This window comes from Mirounga angustirostris, unplaced genomic scaffold, assembly GCF_029215605.1.
Source record: "Mirounga angustirostris isolate CCGP_5_RB_7025 unplaced genomic scaffold, mMirAng1.0.hap1 SCAF_14, whole genome shotgun sequence".
Taxonomy (NCBI): domain Eukaryota; kingdom Metazoa; phylum Chordata; class Mammalia; order Carnivora; family Phocidae; genus Mirounga; species Mirounga angustirostris.
This window is the reverse complement of record NW_026991722.1, coordinates 36,323,771-36,345,817: the sequence shown is the minus strand read 5'-3', so window position 1 is coordinate 36,345,817 and position 22,047 is coordinate 36,323,771. Positions and strand designations below refer to the sequence as shown.

Here is a 22,047-nt window from a genome sequence, read left to right as displayed (position 1 = left end):
AGGGAGCCTGCCTGGGATTCTCTCTTCCTCTCCCTCTGCACCCCCATCCCCTGCTCACGCTCTCAAAAACACAAAACAAAACAACTTAAAAAAAATATTAACAATAGTAATTTTTAATTTAAGAAATCTGCCTGGGGAAAACATTGTCCCTCACAATACATAATTTTGTTGCTAAAATGTCCTATAATTTATTTTTATTCACATTTTTTAGGAATGCATTATGTGCGAAGATGAAACACTAAGTCTAACTTCACCAGCAGCCTCACTTTTCCACAATCTCACAAAGTAGCTCACTTGTCCCACTGTTTCACTCTTATGCTCTCATTTTACAGCCATTATGACTATAATGTTGTTGCTTATATTGTTTTTTTACTTGCCTAGAATTCCCAACCATTCGAATCTTTGTCAATCAGAATTTAGAAGTACAGAGCTTTTCGTAACATGGTTGTGAAGACACTCTTTTCTGGTGGATACAGGTGGGCTGGGATCTACAGGTGTTTAGGCATTTTCAGTACATTACTGTGCTGAGTTTTCTATTATTTCCTAGGGGAAATTTCTTCCCTCTGTGCCAACTATCTTATGTATTGTCTTTCTGAAAATGCCCTGTGGTTCCAGTGATGTTATTATTTTTATGTAACTAGAGACTGTATGTAACCTGCTTTGGTTGTCAGTAAAGTGGACAAGATCCAACATGGACTTAGAGCAGTGATTGGTTTTTTGAATATATATGATCCCCATCACTCCTGGGCCTCACCAGCCAGAAGGGACACTGCTCTTTTCCTCTGCTCCAAGCTCCCATACAGACACAGATTCCTCACCACTGCAATCTGGCCCAAGAAAGGAGATGTAATTGGAGTTGATCCTCCCGATTGTTTCCACTCTGCAGTACCCTTAGTTCCAGCCGCCTGCTTCTAGGTGTTCCATGTGGGGCACAGAGTATTTGTGTGAACGCTCCCACATTTAGTAGAGTAAATGCCAAGATGCGGTTCCTCTCTTCGATTCCTGTCAGTATCTATCTTCTAACAATACTGCCACTGGGAGGCACCCATCATTTCCTTTTTATCAGAGCAGAGCTATGTCATATATTATATATAGTAAATATAATTTCTTCATTTTCTGTGTATCAACACCTATCTTTTAAGCAATCTTGACCAATCATTATGAACAGAACTTTCTGTGACAATGAAAATGCTGTGTATCCACACTATCCAACAAAGTGGCCAAAAGTCACATGTGGCTAATGAGCATCTGAAATATGGCTAGTGCTGAGGATTTAAATTTTATGTTTTATTTAATTTTAATTAACTTAAATAGCACAGGTGGCTAGTGGCCACCTACTGAACAATTCATGCAGCTCTGTATCTCTATACATTTCATCTCAACCCCTCTATTTCATCTGGCTTTCCATCTTATTTTTCTCCTCTCATCCTCTTCTCATTATATCTATCTTTTTATTTTCTATTTATATAAGAGATATGTAACAATATGTAAGGTATCTATATATACATCTTTATTACTTGTATTATAAAGACAGACTGTACTAAGTTTTATATATTTATTCTAACATCTTAAAACAGAAGTCAAGAGTAGAATGTCAAAGCAACTATCCTGCTTTTTTTTTTTTCTACAGAACAGAATGAAAATCTAAATCATCAAGGAAATAATGTAACGCTTTATTTGAATCCAAGTCTCTCAACATAATCAATTACATTCCAGAACACTGGGGTGAACTTTAGACCAACTTGATTTCTGAGACAATCACTTTGAAGAAATTGTGAAGAACTAAAAGGGTGAACATGAGCAAATACTGTACCTAATTTAAAGAGGTAGATTCCATAAACAACAGACAAGTACGCTTGATACAGGTAAGTCAGGATCTCAAAAAATGACTAAACATATTGTTGTTTAAAAGAACTTAGGAATCCAGGCACAATCCTTAAGATGCTAAGAATATAACTAGCAATATAAAAACTTCCTTTTTTGAGAGGACTATAGATCTAAGACAGACATAAGCTAGCCAGAAAACCTCCAAGTTTTCTTGTGTGGGGCTGGAACTTTCTGAGGTAGTTACTATATATACACCGGGCAGTGTTAAACACCCAATCCATGTAAATCCCATAATAACCATATAAAGCAGGTATAATTATTATTCCTATTTTACAGACAAGGAAACTGATGTACAAAGAGGTCAAATGTTTTGCCTAGTATCACTGAGCTAGTAAATGGTAAAGACAGAATTTAAACTCAGATAATCCAGTTCCAGAGTTCCCACTCTTCATCACAAAGCTGAACTGCTTCTCATAGTGTTCACTGATCTAAGACCAAAGTCAACTAAGAAAAATTTCTAACCAAAGACAGACCTATGTTCTGGCCTTATCTCTTCAACACATAAAAACATTTTATCTATAAGTCAGAATATAGTCTTAAGAAATCTGCAAAAGAAAGCAAGCCAAGAGAGCCAAAATAAATGACAAAAGTCAAGTTTTCAAGAAAATCTGTGGGCTGAAACATTGACTCAATAAGATAATAAAGATACATATATTTTAAAAATTAAGTACGTAAGAATCTGATGAGCAACGCCCAGAATGGCTGATATTAAAAAAATAAAAGAGGTTTGAAGTAGTCCTAAAATTAACACGATCAAAAAAATGCCAATGCTCCACTGTCAAAAATATGTACACTCCATAAAAAAAAAAACACACGCACACTCCAGAGCCTAGAAGTAAAGCTTATACACAACAGAAAGAAATGTCATAAACTATTTATGCTATAGTAAAAATTTTATTTACTGGACCTTACTTAAATATTCTTTATTTAAAAAATAAAAAATATAGACACATTACAGATCTTACTATAGTTACATACTTTGTTTACTGAAATGATCCTTAGATCCTTTCTCAGAGCCCATTACTTGCATCAGACATACACTTCTAAATATTTAATTGCAAAATTCCTAAACCCATGGATTAGGAAGTTACCGAAAAGCAGGGGGAGTAAATGCTTTAAGCACGCATTGCTGCAATAAATAAAATAACCAACAAAAAAAACCCCACATTAAGCTTTATAAAAATTACTACTTAAACAGTATTTTACATTTACGTTAAATAGGTCCAAACACTCTTGGCATCAAGCTCTTGGAGGCATGACTATTCTAGTAGTTATGGACATTTTTACTGCTGATTCTCCTGTGGGTCACTTTCACAAGGCGACCTGTGCCTGCCGGGACTCCCAACCACATGAAGATTCAGGAACCACAATGACCACACTGGTACCGGATGGTGTGGCGGGTGTGCTTGCAAAACAGAGGCAAGGTGCCAGTCAGGTGTGGGCAAACGTGGCAAACTCACACAACTTTGGCACTATCATCTCCTGTGACTCTGATTTCCTTTTGACTTGCCCCAGAATTGTAGAATCTGTGAAGTGCCCCACTAAAAGCTATAATAAATCCCTTTTTTCAACAGAACCCCATAAACACGCAAGAAAACAATCTCAACTTCCAACATCAGATAAGCACACTGTAAGGGCAAATACAACAAAGACAACAGCAACAACAAAAAACTCAAGGAAAATATTAAAGGAAAATTACAAAAATGAGGAAAAATAATGAGAAAAGATAAGCATCATGAAGATACAGAAGATTCAACATAACAGGAATTTAAGGAGAAACGGAAAAAAAAAAGGCAACTTAGATCTTCGCAATAAAAGGGAACACCAAATATCAAGCAAAATTAACAAAAGACCAATATCCTACGTATGTTAGGCAAAGTGTTAAATGTGCAAGAGAAAGGAAAAATACAGTAACTAAGACAAAGAGAAAAAGAAAAGACATGACCCAAGAATTCTATATTCAGCCAAGCAGTCATTCATGGGTGAGCAGAAAGGAAAGCCATTCTCAGACATGCAAGGACTTGCACTATTTTTGTCACTCTTCATGACTGCTATACTTGTCCTTTATTTTGACATAGTTGACTGAAATAGCTATCCATTTAAAATTTTTAATGACAAACAATACATGAAAAATGGTAATAACACAATAAAAAAATAAGAAAAATGATTCTTTACACATCAATAAAGGGTCTAAGATCTTATAAACAAAACTGGTCTATAAGGAGGAAAGACAGGGGAAAACTAAGGGGCTCTTATTTCAAACTGTGCATTTTTTGAATATCAATAGTAGATTCTGGTTTTTATCTTCCATTCTAGATTTCTGATACTTTCCATTTTCCCCAATGTATAATCTGTGTGTGTGGATACACACACACATAAATATATATGTTTGAGTAAATACTTTTGTGAAAATTTTAAAATAAGAAGTACATGTTTCTAGCAATTTTCCAGAAAATGGAAGACTGCTCTCAAAACAGTGTGCTCCCTTTACATCAGAAACATTCAAGCAGAGGCTATTTTGGGGGAGATGTTCTAGAATAACATCTAGCACAATCCAGCACTGGTGGATTACATGATCTCCAAAACTCTTTCTGGTAACAAGTTATCATCAACCTTAGACTATATATATATATATATATCATCCCTTTATAACAACAACAAAACAAACAGCCTAATTAAAATGGACAAAGGACATGAACAGACATTTCTTCAAGATGATAAACAAACAGCCAATCAATTAGGATGGCTACTATCAACAAAAACAGAAACAACAAGTGTTGTTGAGGAAGTGAAGAAATTAGAAGTCAGTGCATTGTTGGTAAGAACATAAAATGGTGCAGCTGTTATGGATGGTCTGCTATGGTACAGCAGTTTCTCAGAACATTGAAACTAGGATTGCCATATGATCCAGCAATCCCACTTCTGGGTATAAACCCCAAAGACTTGAAAGCAAGGACTCAAAAGGGTTATCTGCTAAGAACCCATGCTCATAGCAACATTATTCACAACAACCAAAATGTGGAAGCAACCCAAGTGCCCATCAACAGATGCATTGGAAAACAATGTGGTATACACACACACACACACACACACCACGGAATATTATTCAGCCTTAAAAAGGAAATTCTGGTACATGCTACAACACTAATAAAACTTAAGAGTACATGACGCTGACTGAAGCAAGCCAGTAACAAAAAGACAAATAGTGTATGATTCCACTTATATTAGATACCTAGTCAAATTCAGGGACAGAAAGAATGGTGGGTGTCAGGGTTGGGACAGTGGGGAATGGGGAGTTGTTTAATGGGCACAGACTTTCGATTGAAAGTCTGTACCCATTAATGATGAAAGCGTTCTGGAGATAGGTTGCACAGCAATGAGAATGTATTTAACAGTACTGAAATGTCCATTTAAAAATGCTTAAGATGGTCAATTTTAGGTAATGTGTTTTTTACAATATTTTAAAATATAAAAGCAAGAACTATGCCATCACTTTAATGGCTCCCAGAATTTCCCCTACTAACCAGCTACTTTTAGAGCATTATGCAATTTAAATGACCTGGTAAAAGGATAAAAGCAGAAAAAATAATTATGTAAAATCAGGGGTTCTGATTTTATTACCAACTGTCTTCACGCAGATTGTGTCATATGGATTTACATCAGTAAAATCCAACAGAGGCATCTCCACTTCCACCTCCTCTTGTCACCAGACAGGGTATCATTTGGTTTCTTAAATTGTAGCAGACTGAGCATGAAAATCACTTCACTTCACTTCATTCCTTTATTTTCCCCCCTACATCTAGGAATTTATGAAAAAAATTATCACAGATAAGCAAAGATTTAGCTAAAAGGTGATTCAAAACAGTGTTTTTTCAATAGCAAGAAACTGGAAAAAAAAACTGCTAAACAATAGGCAGCTGGCTAAAGAAATACTTCATTTTAGATAATGAGAAAATGTTTACTATAAATGTGTAAAAAAGACAGTATGTAAAATAGCATGCACTATATGATTCCATCTTCCAAATCTTGTCAATTGCATTTAAGGGGTAATGAGACTAAAGATGGTATCTGTGTGTTCTTATGAAGGGTTTCTAAACTATGAAGATCACTTACTACTTTTACAGTTAGAAAAACTTTAGTGCCAACTATTCAATTTTTTAAGAAAGCAAAAAAAAAAAAAAGAATTTTAAAATAGTTCACTCATTATATGTCAGTTATCTCAATAAACCTGGGAAAAGATAATAGGCTTCACTGCACAAAAAATAAAAATGAAAAAGTTTAATTTGATCTACCTAAAACCAAAATCCTCCCCACCAAAACTAGTTCTCTATTTTTTAATTATTTTTAAGGGTTTTATTTATTTATTTGACAGAGAGAGACACAGCGAGAGAGGGAACACAAGCAGGGGGAGCGGCAGAGGGAGAGGGAGAAGCAGGCTTCCCACCGAGCAGGGAGCCCAATGCGGGGCTGGATGCCAGGACCCTGGGATCATGACCTGAGCCGAAGGCAGACGCTTAAGGACTGAGCCACCCAGGCACCCCACCAGTTCCCTATTTAATATCCTTTTAGCCAATGTCAGAATCATTTGCCCCATGGTTTTCAAAATTTCATTTATCATGGATTCCTTCTACCTCTCTACCCTCAGACCCAATTGATAAAATTCTTATGATTCAATGGTTTCCCATACCTGCCCATTCCTTTCTCACTGCTATCATCAACTATGGTTCAGGCCTTCATTATCCATAATAAAAATTTTCTAATTAAATCCTATCTGGTCTTCTTATATTCTCCCCCATTGTAATCCACTCGGTTAACTTCAACCAGGCTTGCAAACACTACCAATGCCACCATTCCTCTCCAACCTTTGGACTGCTACAACCATCAGCTCCACCTGACCTTCAGTGCTCTCCACAATTTGGTTCTAACTACTTTCCAATCTCACCTCACTTCTAGTAATTCTCAGCTGCTACAGGAACAGTAGTAGAAGTTATCAGTTACTGAGCACTTACTTGGCTTCAGCAAGAGTGCTAACTGCTTTGTAAGCATAAATTCTTTAATCACAATGCCCCTCTTGAAGGGTATTACTATTATCAGCTATATTCTTTAAATGAGTGAGCAAGCAAAAGGCAATTACAGATTAAATTCCTTTCTTTTTATGTAAAAAGAAAGAACACTGGCTTAAAGACCGATATCATTTGTGGCTCCAGTTCTTCCACCAGGTAGCACTGTGACTCATATATTCAGTGCTTCTTCACTGATGAGTACTGCTCATTTGTTACTCATGTTTTCTAACATATTGTTAACATGTTATTCTACTGAAGGAAAAACAGGGCAAACTGGTAAAATAATTTTATTTTTAAATGGCCACTTATTCCTTTGTTTCAAATGCTCAGCTGCAGTTCTTGAACACAAGGCCCACCTTTTAAGGTATTGGACTAGACGAATATGACTTAAAAATTAGTTCACCTACTGTGCTTGATATAATTTTCCTCAAAAACCTCATTAATCATTTTTAAAGGCAACATTCTTTTTCTGATTTAATTACAAAATAAATCACCAATTTAAAATATAAATATTTATATACTTCTCACAAATTACATTTGTACTGGTATTCACTCATTCATCATTTGAATCATTTATTCATTCAACAAAAACACCAGGAGAAAAGTACTACTCCATGTGCTTAGGATATGGCAATAAACATGAAAAAACAAAGTTCTTCCTCTCACGGAGCTCACATTCTTTCTAATGGCAGGTACAGATGATAACTAAGTACATATACAATATTTTAAATCTTCAAAGAGTGATACGTACTGTGAAGGAAAAATAAATAAAAAGCCAAAAAGAAAACGACAGTGTAATACAGTGGGTGGGAAAAGGGCAGGTGGAACCAAATGAAAGGGCAGTGAAGGACGCTGAAGAGGTAACACAGGAACATAAATCTAAATGAAAAAAGGCACCAGCTAAGTAAAGATCTGGTGGAGAGAGCATCCAGCTACTCTGTTAGCGATTAGCAAGGCAGAAACCCTGATCTGATGTGAGAAATGCTTCACCTGCTTTAAGAGTAAAATGGATACTGTTGAAATGGTTCAAGATGAGGTTAAATGGAGACTCATGACTAGTGCTACCATGGAGTTTTAAATAAGATCTAAGTGTAAAGGGAAGCAGTGCAGTTTTAAACAGGGGTATGATGAGCCCTGACTTCTTAAAAGATAAACCAGGCTGCAGTTGCGTAGGGCATTAAGAGAACAGGAAGATGAGTTGTTAACAATCTAGGCAATGTATGACAACCACTTAGACAAGGGTAGTTAGCAGAAGTTACAAAACACATATACTATAGTTCTATTTTACAAGACACAATGGTCTTCCATTTTTATAATAAACTGAACTCATATTTTTCTCCACTCCCTCCCAAAAAGCCACTAAAATAGTAAAACAATTTATAAAGGTGGAAACTGAAAGAAATGGAGAAAAGGGACTCATACTACACAGCTGTCAAGAAACTTTTGGAAGATGGAAAAAGTGGAACAAGGAATAACGACCGAAAGTGATATAATTCATTCTGAGCAACTTTGGAGGGGTCAGGACTTTGAGGTACCAAGCTCCTTGAAATGTTGACAATTAAGATCAACTGAGAATCTCTACATCAGTCTGTTAAAACTCTTATCATATAGAGCCAAAAGACAGGAGTGAGAAACCAAGCCAAAGATTTGCATTTGAAGATCCAAATCATAGACAAAAGTAAGGCACTATTCTGAAAACAGATGGCCTATGTTATCTACCCAGCAAATGCGATGCATTTTTTTTTTTTTTGGAGAAAATTAATAGCCCAGAAGAGAAGACCTATAAATAATATTTGGGAATCATCAAAGACAATGATCTAGTACAATCTTACTGAAAGTTAGACTGATAACATGTATCAAGTCCTTAACATGAATCAACAATTTCATCTTTAGGAATTTATCACATACATGAAACAAGAAGACATAGATGAGTCAAGAGTATACTAGAAGAGATGTTCACTGCAATACTGTTTACAATAATATCAAAGCAACTGAAACACTTAGTCAAAGAACACAGAGTTGTTAAATTATGATATAGCCATTCACTAAATGGAAAACAGTGATGTAAGTTGTACATATATTACATGAAAAGAACAGTATGCAAAATACATGGAGCCAAAACACAGGGCTAAGCCTTTTGCTCAGGGAGCTTTTTTCCTGGGGCGCCTGGGTGGTTCAGTTGTTAAGCGTCTGCCTTCGGCTTGGGTCATGATCCCAGGGTCCTGGGATCAAGCCCCACAACCGGCTCCCTGCTCAGTGAGAGGCCTGCTTCTCCCTCTCCCACTCCCCCACTGCTTGTGCTCCCTCTCTCACGGTCTGTCAAATAAATAAAATCTTAAAAAAAAAACAAAAAACGGAGCTTTTTTCCTATGATGAACATAGATTAACTGCATAATAAAAAATATTAATATTATGATTCTTGAAAAGTAAATTAACCATAAAAATTTTACACTTAATGATATTTAGATCTCAAAAAATAAGAAACCATTAAGAAATTAGTAATGCCTGCTTTAAAAAAAAAAAACCCATGTAACTCCATCTTATTAAATTACTTCTAAATTTAAATCAATGATTCGGTGAAAAAAAGTAAAACGTAAGAAATAACTGAACTACAGATGAAAGATTCCATAATCAGTTCTCCATATCCTTACCACTATACCCTTAATAAAATTTGAAATTTGATAAATAACCATCAAAAAGCTATGTGCAGGTAACACCTTCAGGAGGATTTTTAAATCTGCACTTTCAGTGCTATTTAAAACATTCTTATTTCCTATAGTGTGAGAGCAGACATTTGGAATTTCTAATCATTAAATGTCTCAGGCAAAACAAAATTTATCTTAAGCATTTAAGAAATGAAAATTGAACTTTCTGGAAAAAGAAGTTTTACGGAAGTGTAACAGTCTTGAAAATCCTGGATAATGCTGTCTAGCAGACAGAGGGGATGGACAACAAAAGTAAACAATGTGTTCAGAAACAGGGAGAAGGCCAAGTAAAGTAAGAAATAACTACTTAGGAAAATGTCATTTGAAATATTAAGTATGAAAGCAAATATATATAAAGTAAGTGGAAAGGAAGTAAAAATTCATATACACAACAATCATTATTAGTTAAAATTGCAGACATGAACAATGCCAAAAATAATACGAACAAAAATCTACTGCACAATTAAAGGTGGGTAAGACAAATAGACCACTAGAATAAAAAAGACTACATTCCCATGCATACATATATAGGAATTAAGTATAACAGAAACGGCATTTCACAACATAATAAAAGACAGACTGAGTCATTAACTCATTAATCATTAATACATGACAAAGGACATTTACTATCACTTTCAATTAGATCCCTATGTCACACCATAAATTAAAAAATCCTAATGGATAAAATTATTAGGAAAAAATTATTAGAAAAATAGCATAGTGTTTTTAAGGTTATGAATTGAGAACACCATCTTAACTATATCCAGAAAGCCCAGAATCTATAAAAGAAAAGACAAACATTAACAAGCAAACTTAGAACCAAATAGAAAAGTAGTCAATCCTGCAGATATACTTGCACAACTATACAAGCCTGCCTCACCAGGATGTTCTCTGCTGCACTACCAAAATGCACAAAATTAATAAAAGCAACTCAGTGGTTGCAATCTGACACCATGAGAAGAAGGACAGATTTAAATAAATAAATAACACTCATACACTGAATACTACGCCATCAATTTAAAAAATGAGCTAAATCTGAATATACTGATGTAGGACTGCAAAAGATAAACAGTCCTCTCCGACAGTTTTCCCATCCTGACTTCTAGAACTTGGAACTATAATTTGACTTAAGAGCCATCAAATTGTGATTTCCAATTTTCTATGGAATTCTAGGAATTTAAAACACATCTGGATACTATGACATAAAATAGGGATTTTATAAAAGCATATTTCCTTATACCAGCTGAACAGAGCATCAAAGACATTATCTTATTAAATGTGAAAGAACTGCTGATCTCTATACTTTCCCCTCCCCAACAGTATCAAAATCAAAATGTTACTTTAAGTCCCCTATCCATGAATGCCTTCCAAAATAATAAACTAGGTGAACAAGAGTTTATTCAATGTCAACTTCTGAATGGTGAAATATGATTTTCTACAGCAATCTGTGACATGCATTTTATAAATATAAATTAGATTAATAGTCTAACAGTTATCTGCTTAATAACCAGCTAAAGTTAGTAACAAGTTCCAAAAATGATTCATAATTTCCAAAATAATTTCATGTTTTCATTCATTACAAATGCTTTAAATAGCAACCTCCTTAAAAAATGTGAAATAGACAATCCCTGAATGAATACTTTGAACTTATGTTCGATTTAAAGAAAAACAAAAAACGACTTATCAATACCTGGTCAATGACAGTTGATGTTCAAAGATGCAGATAACTGAAAACTATCTGATGGTATCACAGCTTATATATATGGTAACTATAAATCTTGACCTCTCAGTTTCAACTTCAGCGATGCCACCTACTTGATACAAAAAATGTCTAAATATCTCAAATCATTTCCATAATCTTCTGACAAAGAAATCACTTAGTTATAAATAATAACTTACAAAGAGTTTTGTGGAATGACTTCCTAATGTATTGGAAATCTACATTTTTATTACTTGTAAAAACATGTTCAGCATAATTTAGGTGGTCTCTTTTTAATATGATAATATCCAGTCACGTTGAAAATCAAAAAAGTTCCCAGAACACTTTAAGACAGTGATTACCTCTGAGGAGGGAGCAGGCAGAAAGAGTTGGAGAGAGAGTTTTTAGCTTTTGCTGTGAACTTAAATTTCTTTAAGTAAAACCTAGAAGCAAATGTGCCATTTGGAGGCAGAGTTCCTGGGTTCTTAACAACTCACTACCTCTTTCTGACCTTGGGCAAGTTATTTAATTTCCCTGTGCCTTGGTTTTCTTTACCTGTAAAATGGGGATCATTTTTCCTGCTATATAGGATTAAATGAGTTGACAGATGTGAAGTGCTTACAATAGTACCTAACACATGGTAAATGTTATTGCTATTATTATCATCAGCCTCATCACCTATAACCATCAACTAGGCAATCTAGCTGAAAGGAACTGGGAAAAGAGGGAACTGGAGGGTGACATCTGATTTCTACACTTCCTAACATTTCAAACATAAATTCTATTTTTGTAACCAGTGATAAATAACCAACTTAAGTGAAAAAGCAGTATACAGTAGAATAACAGTTTCAGTCTTCAATTTTCAAAAACATGAGACAATACAGGCTTTGGAGTTTGATATTTATTTTTAGCAGGAAGAATATGCTAATGATGATGACATCGTTAGAAGATACGCCCATGTCCAATACCTGCAACAGAAGCTCAATAGAAGTTAAAGAAACCATACCAAAAGACTAAGGACAAAAATTGCATAACATTACTTACCCTTAATTCTGCTAACAATAAAACAAGTAACAATATGTGTAAGATTGAAGTTGCATCACAAGATCAAAAACTAGCCAAGTTGAATATCGTACGTATCTTCATAAAATATTTTACCTTTTCCTTTCTATGTACAATTGGGAAACCTTTTGTACGTGCTCTCTCCAAGGTAGAGCATGGTGCCAATAACTATGCTCCAAATTGTAAAGGGGTAATGCTAAATTAAAAGCTGAGAATCTGGGGTGGGAGAGCTCTTGATCAAACAGCTGGTCTCACAGGTAGAAATGATGATCCTCTTTGGCAGAGACCGCTAAAACAAGAACTAGACACTAATAAAAGCAACTTAGTAGAGGCAGTATCATAACATACCTACAAATTTACAGAGAACTGCTTAAATAAAGGGATCCAGACGAGTTAGAAATTCTCCTACATATACATATAGAAAAAGAAATTGCTAGAGCAATAAACAATTTAAACAAGAACTAGTCAAAAAAGATTCTGGTCCAACCACCCCTGACAACAGCTACTCTGCTCAAAGGAAGTAGGAAAATGTTTCTCACCCCTGAACCTCCAGACTCATCAACAGTATCAGTCACCACTTAACTTAAAGGAGTGATGACTTTCTTTTACCAAAGGTTGTGTATGAGCCAGGAGTGAGGTGGGAATATGTTAAACATTAGAATCAGGGATGGAACAAAAGAGTAACTTGAAGACTAACTTCTTGAACGGAATTGATGAACTTTACAGGGACAGGGAGAGGGGGACTAGCATACCCACAATTAATTCTATGCCAAAAAAACTCCTTTTATTTTTTGATTGTATACCTAAAAGTGCATACATGTACTCTGAACAGGAATTCAAGAAATCCAACCATAATTTACTGTAGCTGACACCAGACTTTATACTGCTATTTTCGCATAAATCTGTTCTTGAAAATAAGAGTTTAAGCTCTTCAGATGAATTACTACTACTGGAATTCCACATGAATAATTTTATAAAGCAACCAATTTTCATAATACCAAATTTCTAAATTTACTTAGGCTGCTGACTTGGTTCAAGTAGAAAGAAACCCATTCCTGCAAGGAGTAGCTTACCTGGGCCATTGTCTAAAAAGGTCTATGTCAAAAAATGCAAAACGTGCGGAAACAGAGTATTCTGAAACGCCTACCCAAGAAATAAACAAGCACTAAAGAAGGAAAAGGTTACGCACTTCCAATTTATGCTCTTTCTCTGCAAGGGCTTCCTTTTGACAACGAAGAAAATCTGCTAACATTCGAGTGAGTTGCTTCCTATCATCTATTTCAGCCGCCAATCTGCCATTGTAATCTGCCAGCAACATACAAGCATCCTCTACCATTTTAGAAAGCCTTTCTCCAGATTCTTTATCTAAGAAAAGCACAGAATAACAACATTATTACACAACAAAAACAATGCCATATGCCATTCCCTCACCCTGACTTCCAAAAAAGTTCCAGATCACATTTTTCTTTTCTTACCTGTTATCTTATCTAGTAGGGATACTTCTTGGACTTCAACAGGCAAAGATGCTATCCTCTGATGAACTGCTGCATCACCTGAGGCTGCATTCTCTAGATCTTGTAATGCTCTAACAAGATCTAGAGTCTAAAAAGTTATACAATTTTAGAACCATAATAAATGAAGCTTAAACAAATACAAAAGACTTAAAATTTATTTCATATTCCTTACTCCTTATGGGCTATGTATCTGTCGGAAGTTTTAAATATAAACTACTTTTGAAGGCAGTCCATTTCTTTTAAGAAATATTAAGAAAAAGAAACTATACTATGTCAAGTATTAGAAATACATAAATTGAAAACTAAAATAAGACATGGCGGGCGCCTGGGTGGCTCAGTTGGTTAAGCGACTGCCTTCGGCTCAGGTCATGATCCTGGAGTCCCTGGATCGAGTCCCGCATTGAGCAGGGAGCCCGCTTCTGCCTCTGACCCTCCCCCCTCTCATGTGCTCTCTCTCTCTCATTCTCTCTGTCTCAAATAAAAAAAAAAAAAAATAAGACATGGCCCTCAGCCCTGAGGAAGTCATACTCCAGTGGTAGAGACAGATAGTGTAAAAATAATTATCAGACTCTGAAAGTAACATGCATCATTTATATGCCAAATACATACAGTGGCAAAAGGGAAAGCAGGCTATAACTTCAACCTAGACAATACAAGTTTTACATATGACATATTCATTATATTATCATTATACATGAGCAGAATTTTTTTAATACTAAATTGGATATTTGGGGTAGGGGGATACAAATTGTTCTACTACAACAAAGAAGAGTCTTACCGATTGTATTTCTATATGACATAATTAAAGCACAAGAGCAATGTAGCTTTGGAATTTGTTTAAATACGGTATCTTCAACTACTCTACAGTTTGTTAACAAGATCATTAAAATATCACAAAATTCCATACATCTGATGACTAATACTTACATAAACACTTAGCCAATATAAAAATTATTTTATCATTAGAATATTTTACTTGCACTGTTTTCATATCAGATATAATTAGGAGGGAACAGCAGGCCTTTGCTGGTAACTTCACAATTCATAATGTCTATAAATTTACTCCAGAGAAAAATAAATACATTTTCTTTTTACTGGTCTCTATTTCCATCCCACCTCCTTCTTTTTTTCTTTTTTTATCTCTAAGACTAGTTCCTGGAACAGTAGGAAATTACACACACTTGAAAAATATAGGATATAATCAATTCTGTGCATACATTAAAGATGACACTGACAGATCGTTACTGGTTTTTCTTTAAGCTATTCCCTTACAAAAAAGTGCTGTCACTGGGGTCTAGCACAAAGTAAATATCAAACAAGATTAAGAATGAATGGAATCTAATATGAAATATACTATCCCACATAAGCTTTTAATTCATTACTATGTGTTTAATATTCTAATATTTTACAAAATAATTTTGATGTAAGATATATCCCCTTACAAATGAAAGTGAGCTTAAGAGCAATGATGATTGGGCGCCTGGGTGGCTCAGTTGGTTAAGCAACTGCCTTCGGCTCAGGTCATGATCCTGGAGTCCCGCATCGGGCTCCCTGCTCGGCAGGGAGTCTGCTTCTCCCCCTGACCCTCCCCCCTCTCATGTACTCGCTCTCTCTCATTCTCTCTCTCTCAAATAAATAAAATTAAAAAAAAAAAAAGAGAGCAATGATGATTATCAGGAAGCTTGTTTCTCATGGTGCCCCAATTAACTTTTATATAGTAATTTTTTAATTAGTCTTAGAACGTTCTAAAATTTTCTGAAGTTCTGAGAAGTAATCTGGCTTTATGGTCTTGATATGCATGCTTTAACTACAATCTGCTCTCATCTCGCCTTTACATTCCCACATGAGTTAATTCTAAGTTTCCAGTGCTGGGTCAAGGATCAGATAAAAAAGCAAAGTTGTCTGAAAACAACACTAGCCTACAACTTTCTAATAGAAGAGAATGAAATGAGTTCAACTGGATCCTACAAAGAGAAATTTTAGCCATTCTTAAAATAAAATGGTAGCTACAAAGCTGAACCACTGAGAATTAAGCAGTATAACTAATCTGAAAAGTCATTATAAAATGAAAAGCAACAGCATTTTATTTAAGTACTAGATTAGAGTCAGACAGATACTCCTAAGATGTACAACTGAGGTTACTCTTTTCATCAGGGAGAACACAAGAGGATCAGACCCTGTATCTAGAACTTGGGTAAAATACTGTTCATGGAATCATAATAAGGCTCTCAGCACAAAGTGCTTTGTCTTAATTATTACCAAATAAAAAGAAATATAAACCTTAGCGTTTGGTTATTTGAAATGTTATGTTATTATTTTTTCCTCAAACTTCTGTCCCTGGTGATCATGTGGGCTTCTGCACCTCCTGTCAACGAGTGAACAGGTAGTTTGGATCAGGTCCTGGCTGAGTACCTAGCTGAGATTCTTTCTGCCTCCCCAGTATTAACAGTGACATAACACACCAACAGTTTTAGGCAGTGATTGGTTTTATCTTTCTTTCAAGTTCCTTTCATTGGGAAAGAGTTTCACCCAGCCTCTGGTTTCATGCAGTGAATTCAGGTCCAGTCCTCCAACTCCCATGGAGCACTTTGAGTTCTTATTACCCTAGTATTTCTGGAAAGCCATATGTACTTCCGGACCAAAGCTTAGCAAGAACCAGGCTCTGGCTCACATACTGAATTGTGCTTCTGTACCATTTCTAGCCCACGAAGATATTTACCTTGTTTTATGAGTATGGCTATGTCTTCATTTTCTCCTTTTAAATTTTATCTGTCCCTCCTATATGTTTGAAACATAGAAGGAGGAAGCTTTAACACTCAATGCCCACATTAATTAAAAGTTAAAAATGTTTTTCTGGAATCATTGATGGCTAAAGAATGCTATACTGTACCAACCTGGAAGGACATGGGGTATTAAGATAATGACTCTAATCCATCTTATTTTACCATGGAACTATATGGTTCTATAGTTACATAGAACTGTATGAATACATGCTTGTTACTGTAACACTCATTTTTACATGTTTAAAAGAAAAAATACTCTAAAGGGCAGTGTTTATCTCTATGAATGGCACTTTCAGTGTACTTAAATCATATAACAAAATAGTCTTACTACATAATGTTTTATTTATTTAAAAGGAAACTATTTAAATGGTGGATATCTCACCAGACCTCATATTTAGCAATCAGATATTCTTTTTCTATGCAAAATACGGTTGCCTACTATACATTATACAACATATATTAAACATAAGCAATCTGTTAATCAGAAAATAAGAGATATTCACATAGCTTCTTTCTTGCACTCAGAATTATAATAAAAATCAATTTATAGAAGTAAAACTTAAGTAAAATTAATAAAGCTTCGTGGCCACATGAAGTAACAGTAGCAAAACTCCCTCCACACAGAAAAACTTCTACCTGTGGTGGTTCACTTGGAGATCCCAAAGAGGAACAGTTTTCATTTTCATCCCCCACTTTTATCTGTTCATAAGTTCGCTTCCTAGGCTTCTTATCACCATCTGAAATGGAAGAACACTGAAGTTTTAATGAAAGCAAACATTTTAACGAAGAGATCATGATAAAAGATTACACACTTACACAGAGCTTGCTTAAGTTGTTCTAATACATCATTCTCATAAACAGACCTTTCTTCCCAAATAGATAATACCCTTCCAAGGTGCTTCTTACAACTTTCATCAGTTTCACTAAAGAAAAAATACAAATAATAACAATTAATAGAGCTACTAAAAAGGTAATGGTTATTTTTAATAAAGATTTTATTTTTTTAAGTAATCTCTACACCCAAAATGGGGTTCAGACTTAGAACCCTGAGATCAAGAGTCACACGCTCTACTGACTGAGCCAGCCAGGTACCCGTAGACACATTATTAAACAAAAAATTACAAAAAAATGTAAAGGTGCTCACACTGGCTACTAGGGGTTTACAAAGAAGATGCCCCTAACTGAATGACGGCTGAATATGAGGCTAAGAAGATTTCAGATAGGTGATTTTTAAATTTATTTAACAAATACTTATTGATCAAGGCACTATCTTTGACACTGGAGATACAAATGGAGCTTTACAGCAGCTGTTGCTTATAAGGGCCACAAAAAAGAACAAGCTATTAAAGACAAGCATAATGCAGAGGCCTGGCCCACTTCAAAACAGATTAAAAAAAGGATCTGAGGAAGTGATATTTGAGATCTGATGACTGGAATAACAGGGTAGTGGCAAACAGACTACTCCCAACCACCTCCTAACTGCCTTCATCACTACCACTGTAGACTGAGCTGCTATTACCTCTTGCCTGGATATCTTAAGTCTTCTCATTGGTCTCTTAGGCTCTTACTCTTCACTGTGCTCTACTAATGTCAATCAAATCATACGGCTCTTCAATCCCCTAAGAGCTATCAATCATACCAAGAATAAAACCCAAATCCTTATGCTGGACCACAAGGGGGACATGTTCTACTTCCTAGCTACTTCTCAGTCTACATTCTCTAAATACTTTCTCCCATACAGGGGCACCTGGGTGGCTCAGTCATTAAGCGTCTGCCTTTGGCTCAGGTCATGGTCCCAGGGTCCCGGGATTGTGCCCCACATTGGGCTCCCAGGGAGCCCACTTCCCCCGCTTGTGTTCCCTCTCTCGCTGTGTCTCTGTCAAATAAATAAATAAAATCTTTAAAAAAAAAACAAAACACCTTCTCCCATACAAATCTCCTTGCTGATCCTCAAACATGCCCAGCACACAGCTGTCTATTTCTGCCAAGTATTCCCTCTACATAGAATCCTCTCCTAGAATGCTCAAGTGGCTCATTTCATCTTTTCCTTCAGTCTCTGTTCAAATGCCACCTCCCCAAAATAGTCATTCTTTATCTCATGATGTAAAGCTCTCCTACCCTCTAGTTCTTTCCTTAATTTATTTCTTCTCCTACCCTCTCCTACCCTCTAGTTTTTTCCTTAATTTATTTCTCCTCTAGTTCTCCTACCCTCTAGTTCTTTTCTTATTTCTTCACAATACTTACCTACTAGCATAGTATATATTCACCTGTACATCTAGTTTTTACCTTTGTCATCCACTGAAATGCAAGCTCCACTAGGACAGAACTTTATCCTGTTCGCTAAAGTATCCTTAGGGCCCAGCACGTAGTAGCCAGTCAATAAATACTTTATTGAATTTCTCAGAAGAGGCAACATATTTAAAAAACTTAAGGTAGAAAGAACTAAAAGAGTGAGTTCAGTTAGCTTAAACTTGGACTATAAATTGTGTGTGTGGAAGAAATGTGAGACAGGAGTCTGAAAATGTGGACAGGGCCATGAAGCAACACCTTAAGTCTTGCTCAAGACTTTAGACTTAATCTCTGGGACAAATGAGAACAACTCAAAGGCAAGGAAGCGTTATGATCAGCTCTGCAACTGTGGCTAGTTTTGTAAGTGGATTAAACAATACTGGAGGCTCCTGCAATTATTATAGAAAATGACATTATGGGGGCACCTGGGTGGCTCAGTCAGTTAAGTGTCTGCCATTAGCTCAGGTCATATCTTGGGGTCCTGGGACAGAGCTGCGCCCTGGGCTCCCTGCTCAGTTGGGAGTCTGATTCTCCCTCTCCTTCTGTCCCCCCTTCCCCCCAACCCCCACTCATGCTTTCGTGTGCGCTCTCTAAAAAAATAAATAAAATCTTAAAAAGAAAAAAAAAAAAAAAAGAAATGACATTATGGAAACTGGAATGGAAAGAAATCTAAAGAACTGTGGGAACTATATATACTACATGGGATAAAGGGAGTGAAAGAGAGAGGAGAATGTGATATACTATATATCACAGTATCAGAGAAAGTTAAAGCTGAGACCTAATTTCTCATATGGGCATCTGGATAGATAGAGTTGGATCTACTGAGAGAGTGAAACCTAGAGGAGGAGGAGCAAGTCTGACAGGAGCAAGGACAATATGAGTTCAACAGGACTTAGTACGTTTGAGATGTATGGAGGCATACAACTAGAAATTCATTAGGCAAGAGGACACACAGGTCTAAAACAAAGAAAACACATCTGGACTGGAGTGTAAGATTGCGAGTTATTAGGGTGTGGATAATAACTAAATACATGCAATGTATAAAATCGCCCAGAGGTCAAGTGAAGAATATGACCACAGAAAGAGGGCTAAGGACTGAACTCTTAAGAAATGCCAACATCTGAAAAGATGGTAAAAGACAATATCTAAACGGAAAGATAAATAATATACATTTAAGAAAGTAACATACAGCACTGTAATTTTTGAAAAATGCATCCACTATGACTAAAGTTGCAGGGCATGCCTGGAGTATATTCTCATCCTTAAATCATTCAACACAGATCTTCATTTACCCCTGGATTCTATAATTTAGACTGATTTAGTAGTCTACCCCAATAATGTTTACCCAGTAATCTACCAAATATTCACATATGTTGGAAATAAGCATTTAAAAGGGGCATAAGCCAAAGCCCTGACCTTTACCCTCAGAATTTTTCTGTAGCAAAATTTTTCAACAGGCTTATAATTATTTTAAATAAATATTCTATACTTCCAAAGCATTTTAAAATGTTGTAATATGTACCCAAACACTAAAAAAACCTTAAAGTTATAAGCAATATGAAAGGAAAAGGTATGACGTTTATCCAGAAATATTAGTTGGAAAAATAACTTTATAAGCACACAAATTTTCAATTCAATACCTTCATTTATTCTTAATGAAGTTCATTCCAAAATGGCAGTTGCTTTTGGTCTCTTAAAGGAAAGCTGTTAATTCAAGTACTCCATATACCCACCATTGCAACAGTTCAAAAATTTCCATTCACACAAAGTATTTAACACATTTACAAATGCCATTTGTAGTTAAGTCTTTTCAAATGAAAATTTCAAAGAAATAAATTCCCTGTTTTTTGTTTGAATGGCTTACGGCAAATTTTAACAAAAGGACATATTATGCATATTTAAAAGAGGTTACCTAGTACTCAATTACCATACCTTGAAACATGTTTAAAAGCCTCCACTATAACTGGTGCAAAATCTTTTGTAAACTCCGGTCCCTTCCTTTTGCTGTTCTGAATGACATCATTGGCTAGGTAGAGAAAAGTAAGCTTCCTGTTTGGTTTGGCTGAAAAATAAAAAAAAAAAATTAAAAATCTACTTAAAATATCCTCATTTAACTTGGACAAACTTTCTCAATATAGGACTCAAGCAGTTTGAGAACTACAACAAACCTACTAACCTTTATGTATCATGTTCAACTCTAGCTTCTCATTCTACTACCGAACTTATCAAGTCACTATTCTTTAACTCTCTAGGTTTCTATAGTTTCTGGAGATGCAGTATGTGAGGAAAAAAAGGACTCAGGAGGAGGAACTAGTCAATAATTAGTTTCCCTGCGCTTTTACTAAGTTGCCCAAACTACTTACCTTTGATTACTAGTCTTATCACTATTCCCAAATTAGTAGTTTTATACACCAAAATCCTCAGGTCTACAAAAATGCATCTCTGTGACTCAATCTGTACTAAATTTTGTTAAAACTATTAAACACTACATGAAATACAGCTTATTTAAAATAAGATGGTAACTGGTCATGTTAAGATGGTACCTTAAAGCTTGAATTTATGACTGTTTTAATACCCACATTGATTTTAAAGTTATCATTAAGTTATTGTAAAACAAGAGTACGAAATGTAAAATATGTTGAAAGAGACCTCACTTCAATTAATTATGTACTTTTTGTTTATGAAATAAATATTTCCCAAGCTGACAGAGTAAATGTTAGGGAGACCAAATGGGCAGTTTAGATTTTCACCCACTTTGGATTACATGGCCTTAAATAGTTGAATTCATCTGGACAAAAAGATGTCTCTTCTCATAATATTCAGTGGGTGTAGTCATTCTTCTAAAAGAACGGAAAAGATTTCAACAGTTGTGGGCCAGAATACATTTTTACTAATTACAATGTTAAGTGTTAAGTGGTACAGTATTAAGTACAACTCAAGTTAAGAGTCATACATACAAGTAAAATTTAGTAGGTTGAACATAATCTTTTATATTGACTATTTTCATAATATAATTTTACTAGAATTAAATATGAATTATTCAAA

The 22,047-nt window shown here is 35.3% G+C and overlaps 1 protein-coding gene across 5 annotated transcripts in view; it reads right to left on the bottom strand.

The window, feature by feature from the left end:
- The window catches only part of RPRD1A (regulation of nuclear pre-mRNA domain containing 1A), a 71,768-nt gene that overhangs the window by 24,607 nt on the left and 25,114 nt on the right, over positions 1–22,047 (bottom strand). For 2 of the 5 annotated variants that reach the window (XM_045886825.3, XM_045886826.3), the window contains exons 2-6: positions 20,935–21,064; positions 17,530–17,636; positions 17,350–17,450; positions 13,892–14,018; positions 13,606–13,781 (exon numbers count right to left, since the gene is read on the bottom strand). In XM_045886825.3, coding sequence (XP_045742781.1) covers positions 13,606–13,781; positions 13,892–14,018; positions 17,350–17,450; positions 17,530–17,636; positions 20,935–21,064 — 641 coding nt within the window. Of the gene's footprint in view, positions 1–1,654; positions 11,467–11,486; positions 12,323–13,605; positions 13,782–13,891; positions 14,019–17,349; positions 17,451–17,529; positions 17,637–20,934; positions 21,065–22,047 lie in introns of those variants that run through there. The other 3 variants (XR_010407227.1, XM_064577746.1, XM_045886827.3) reach the window with 3 other exon arrangements.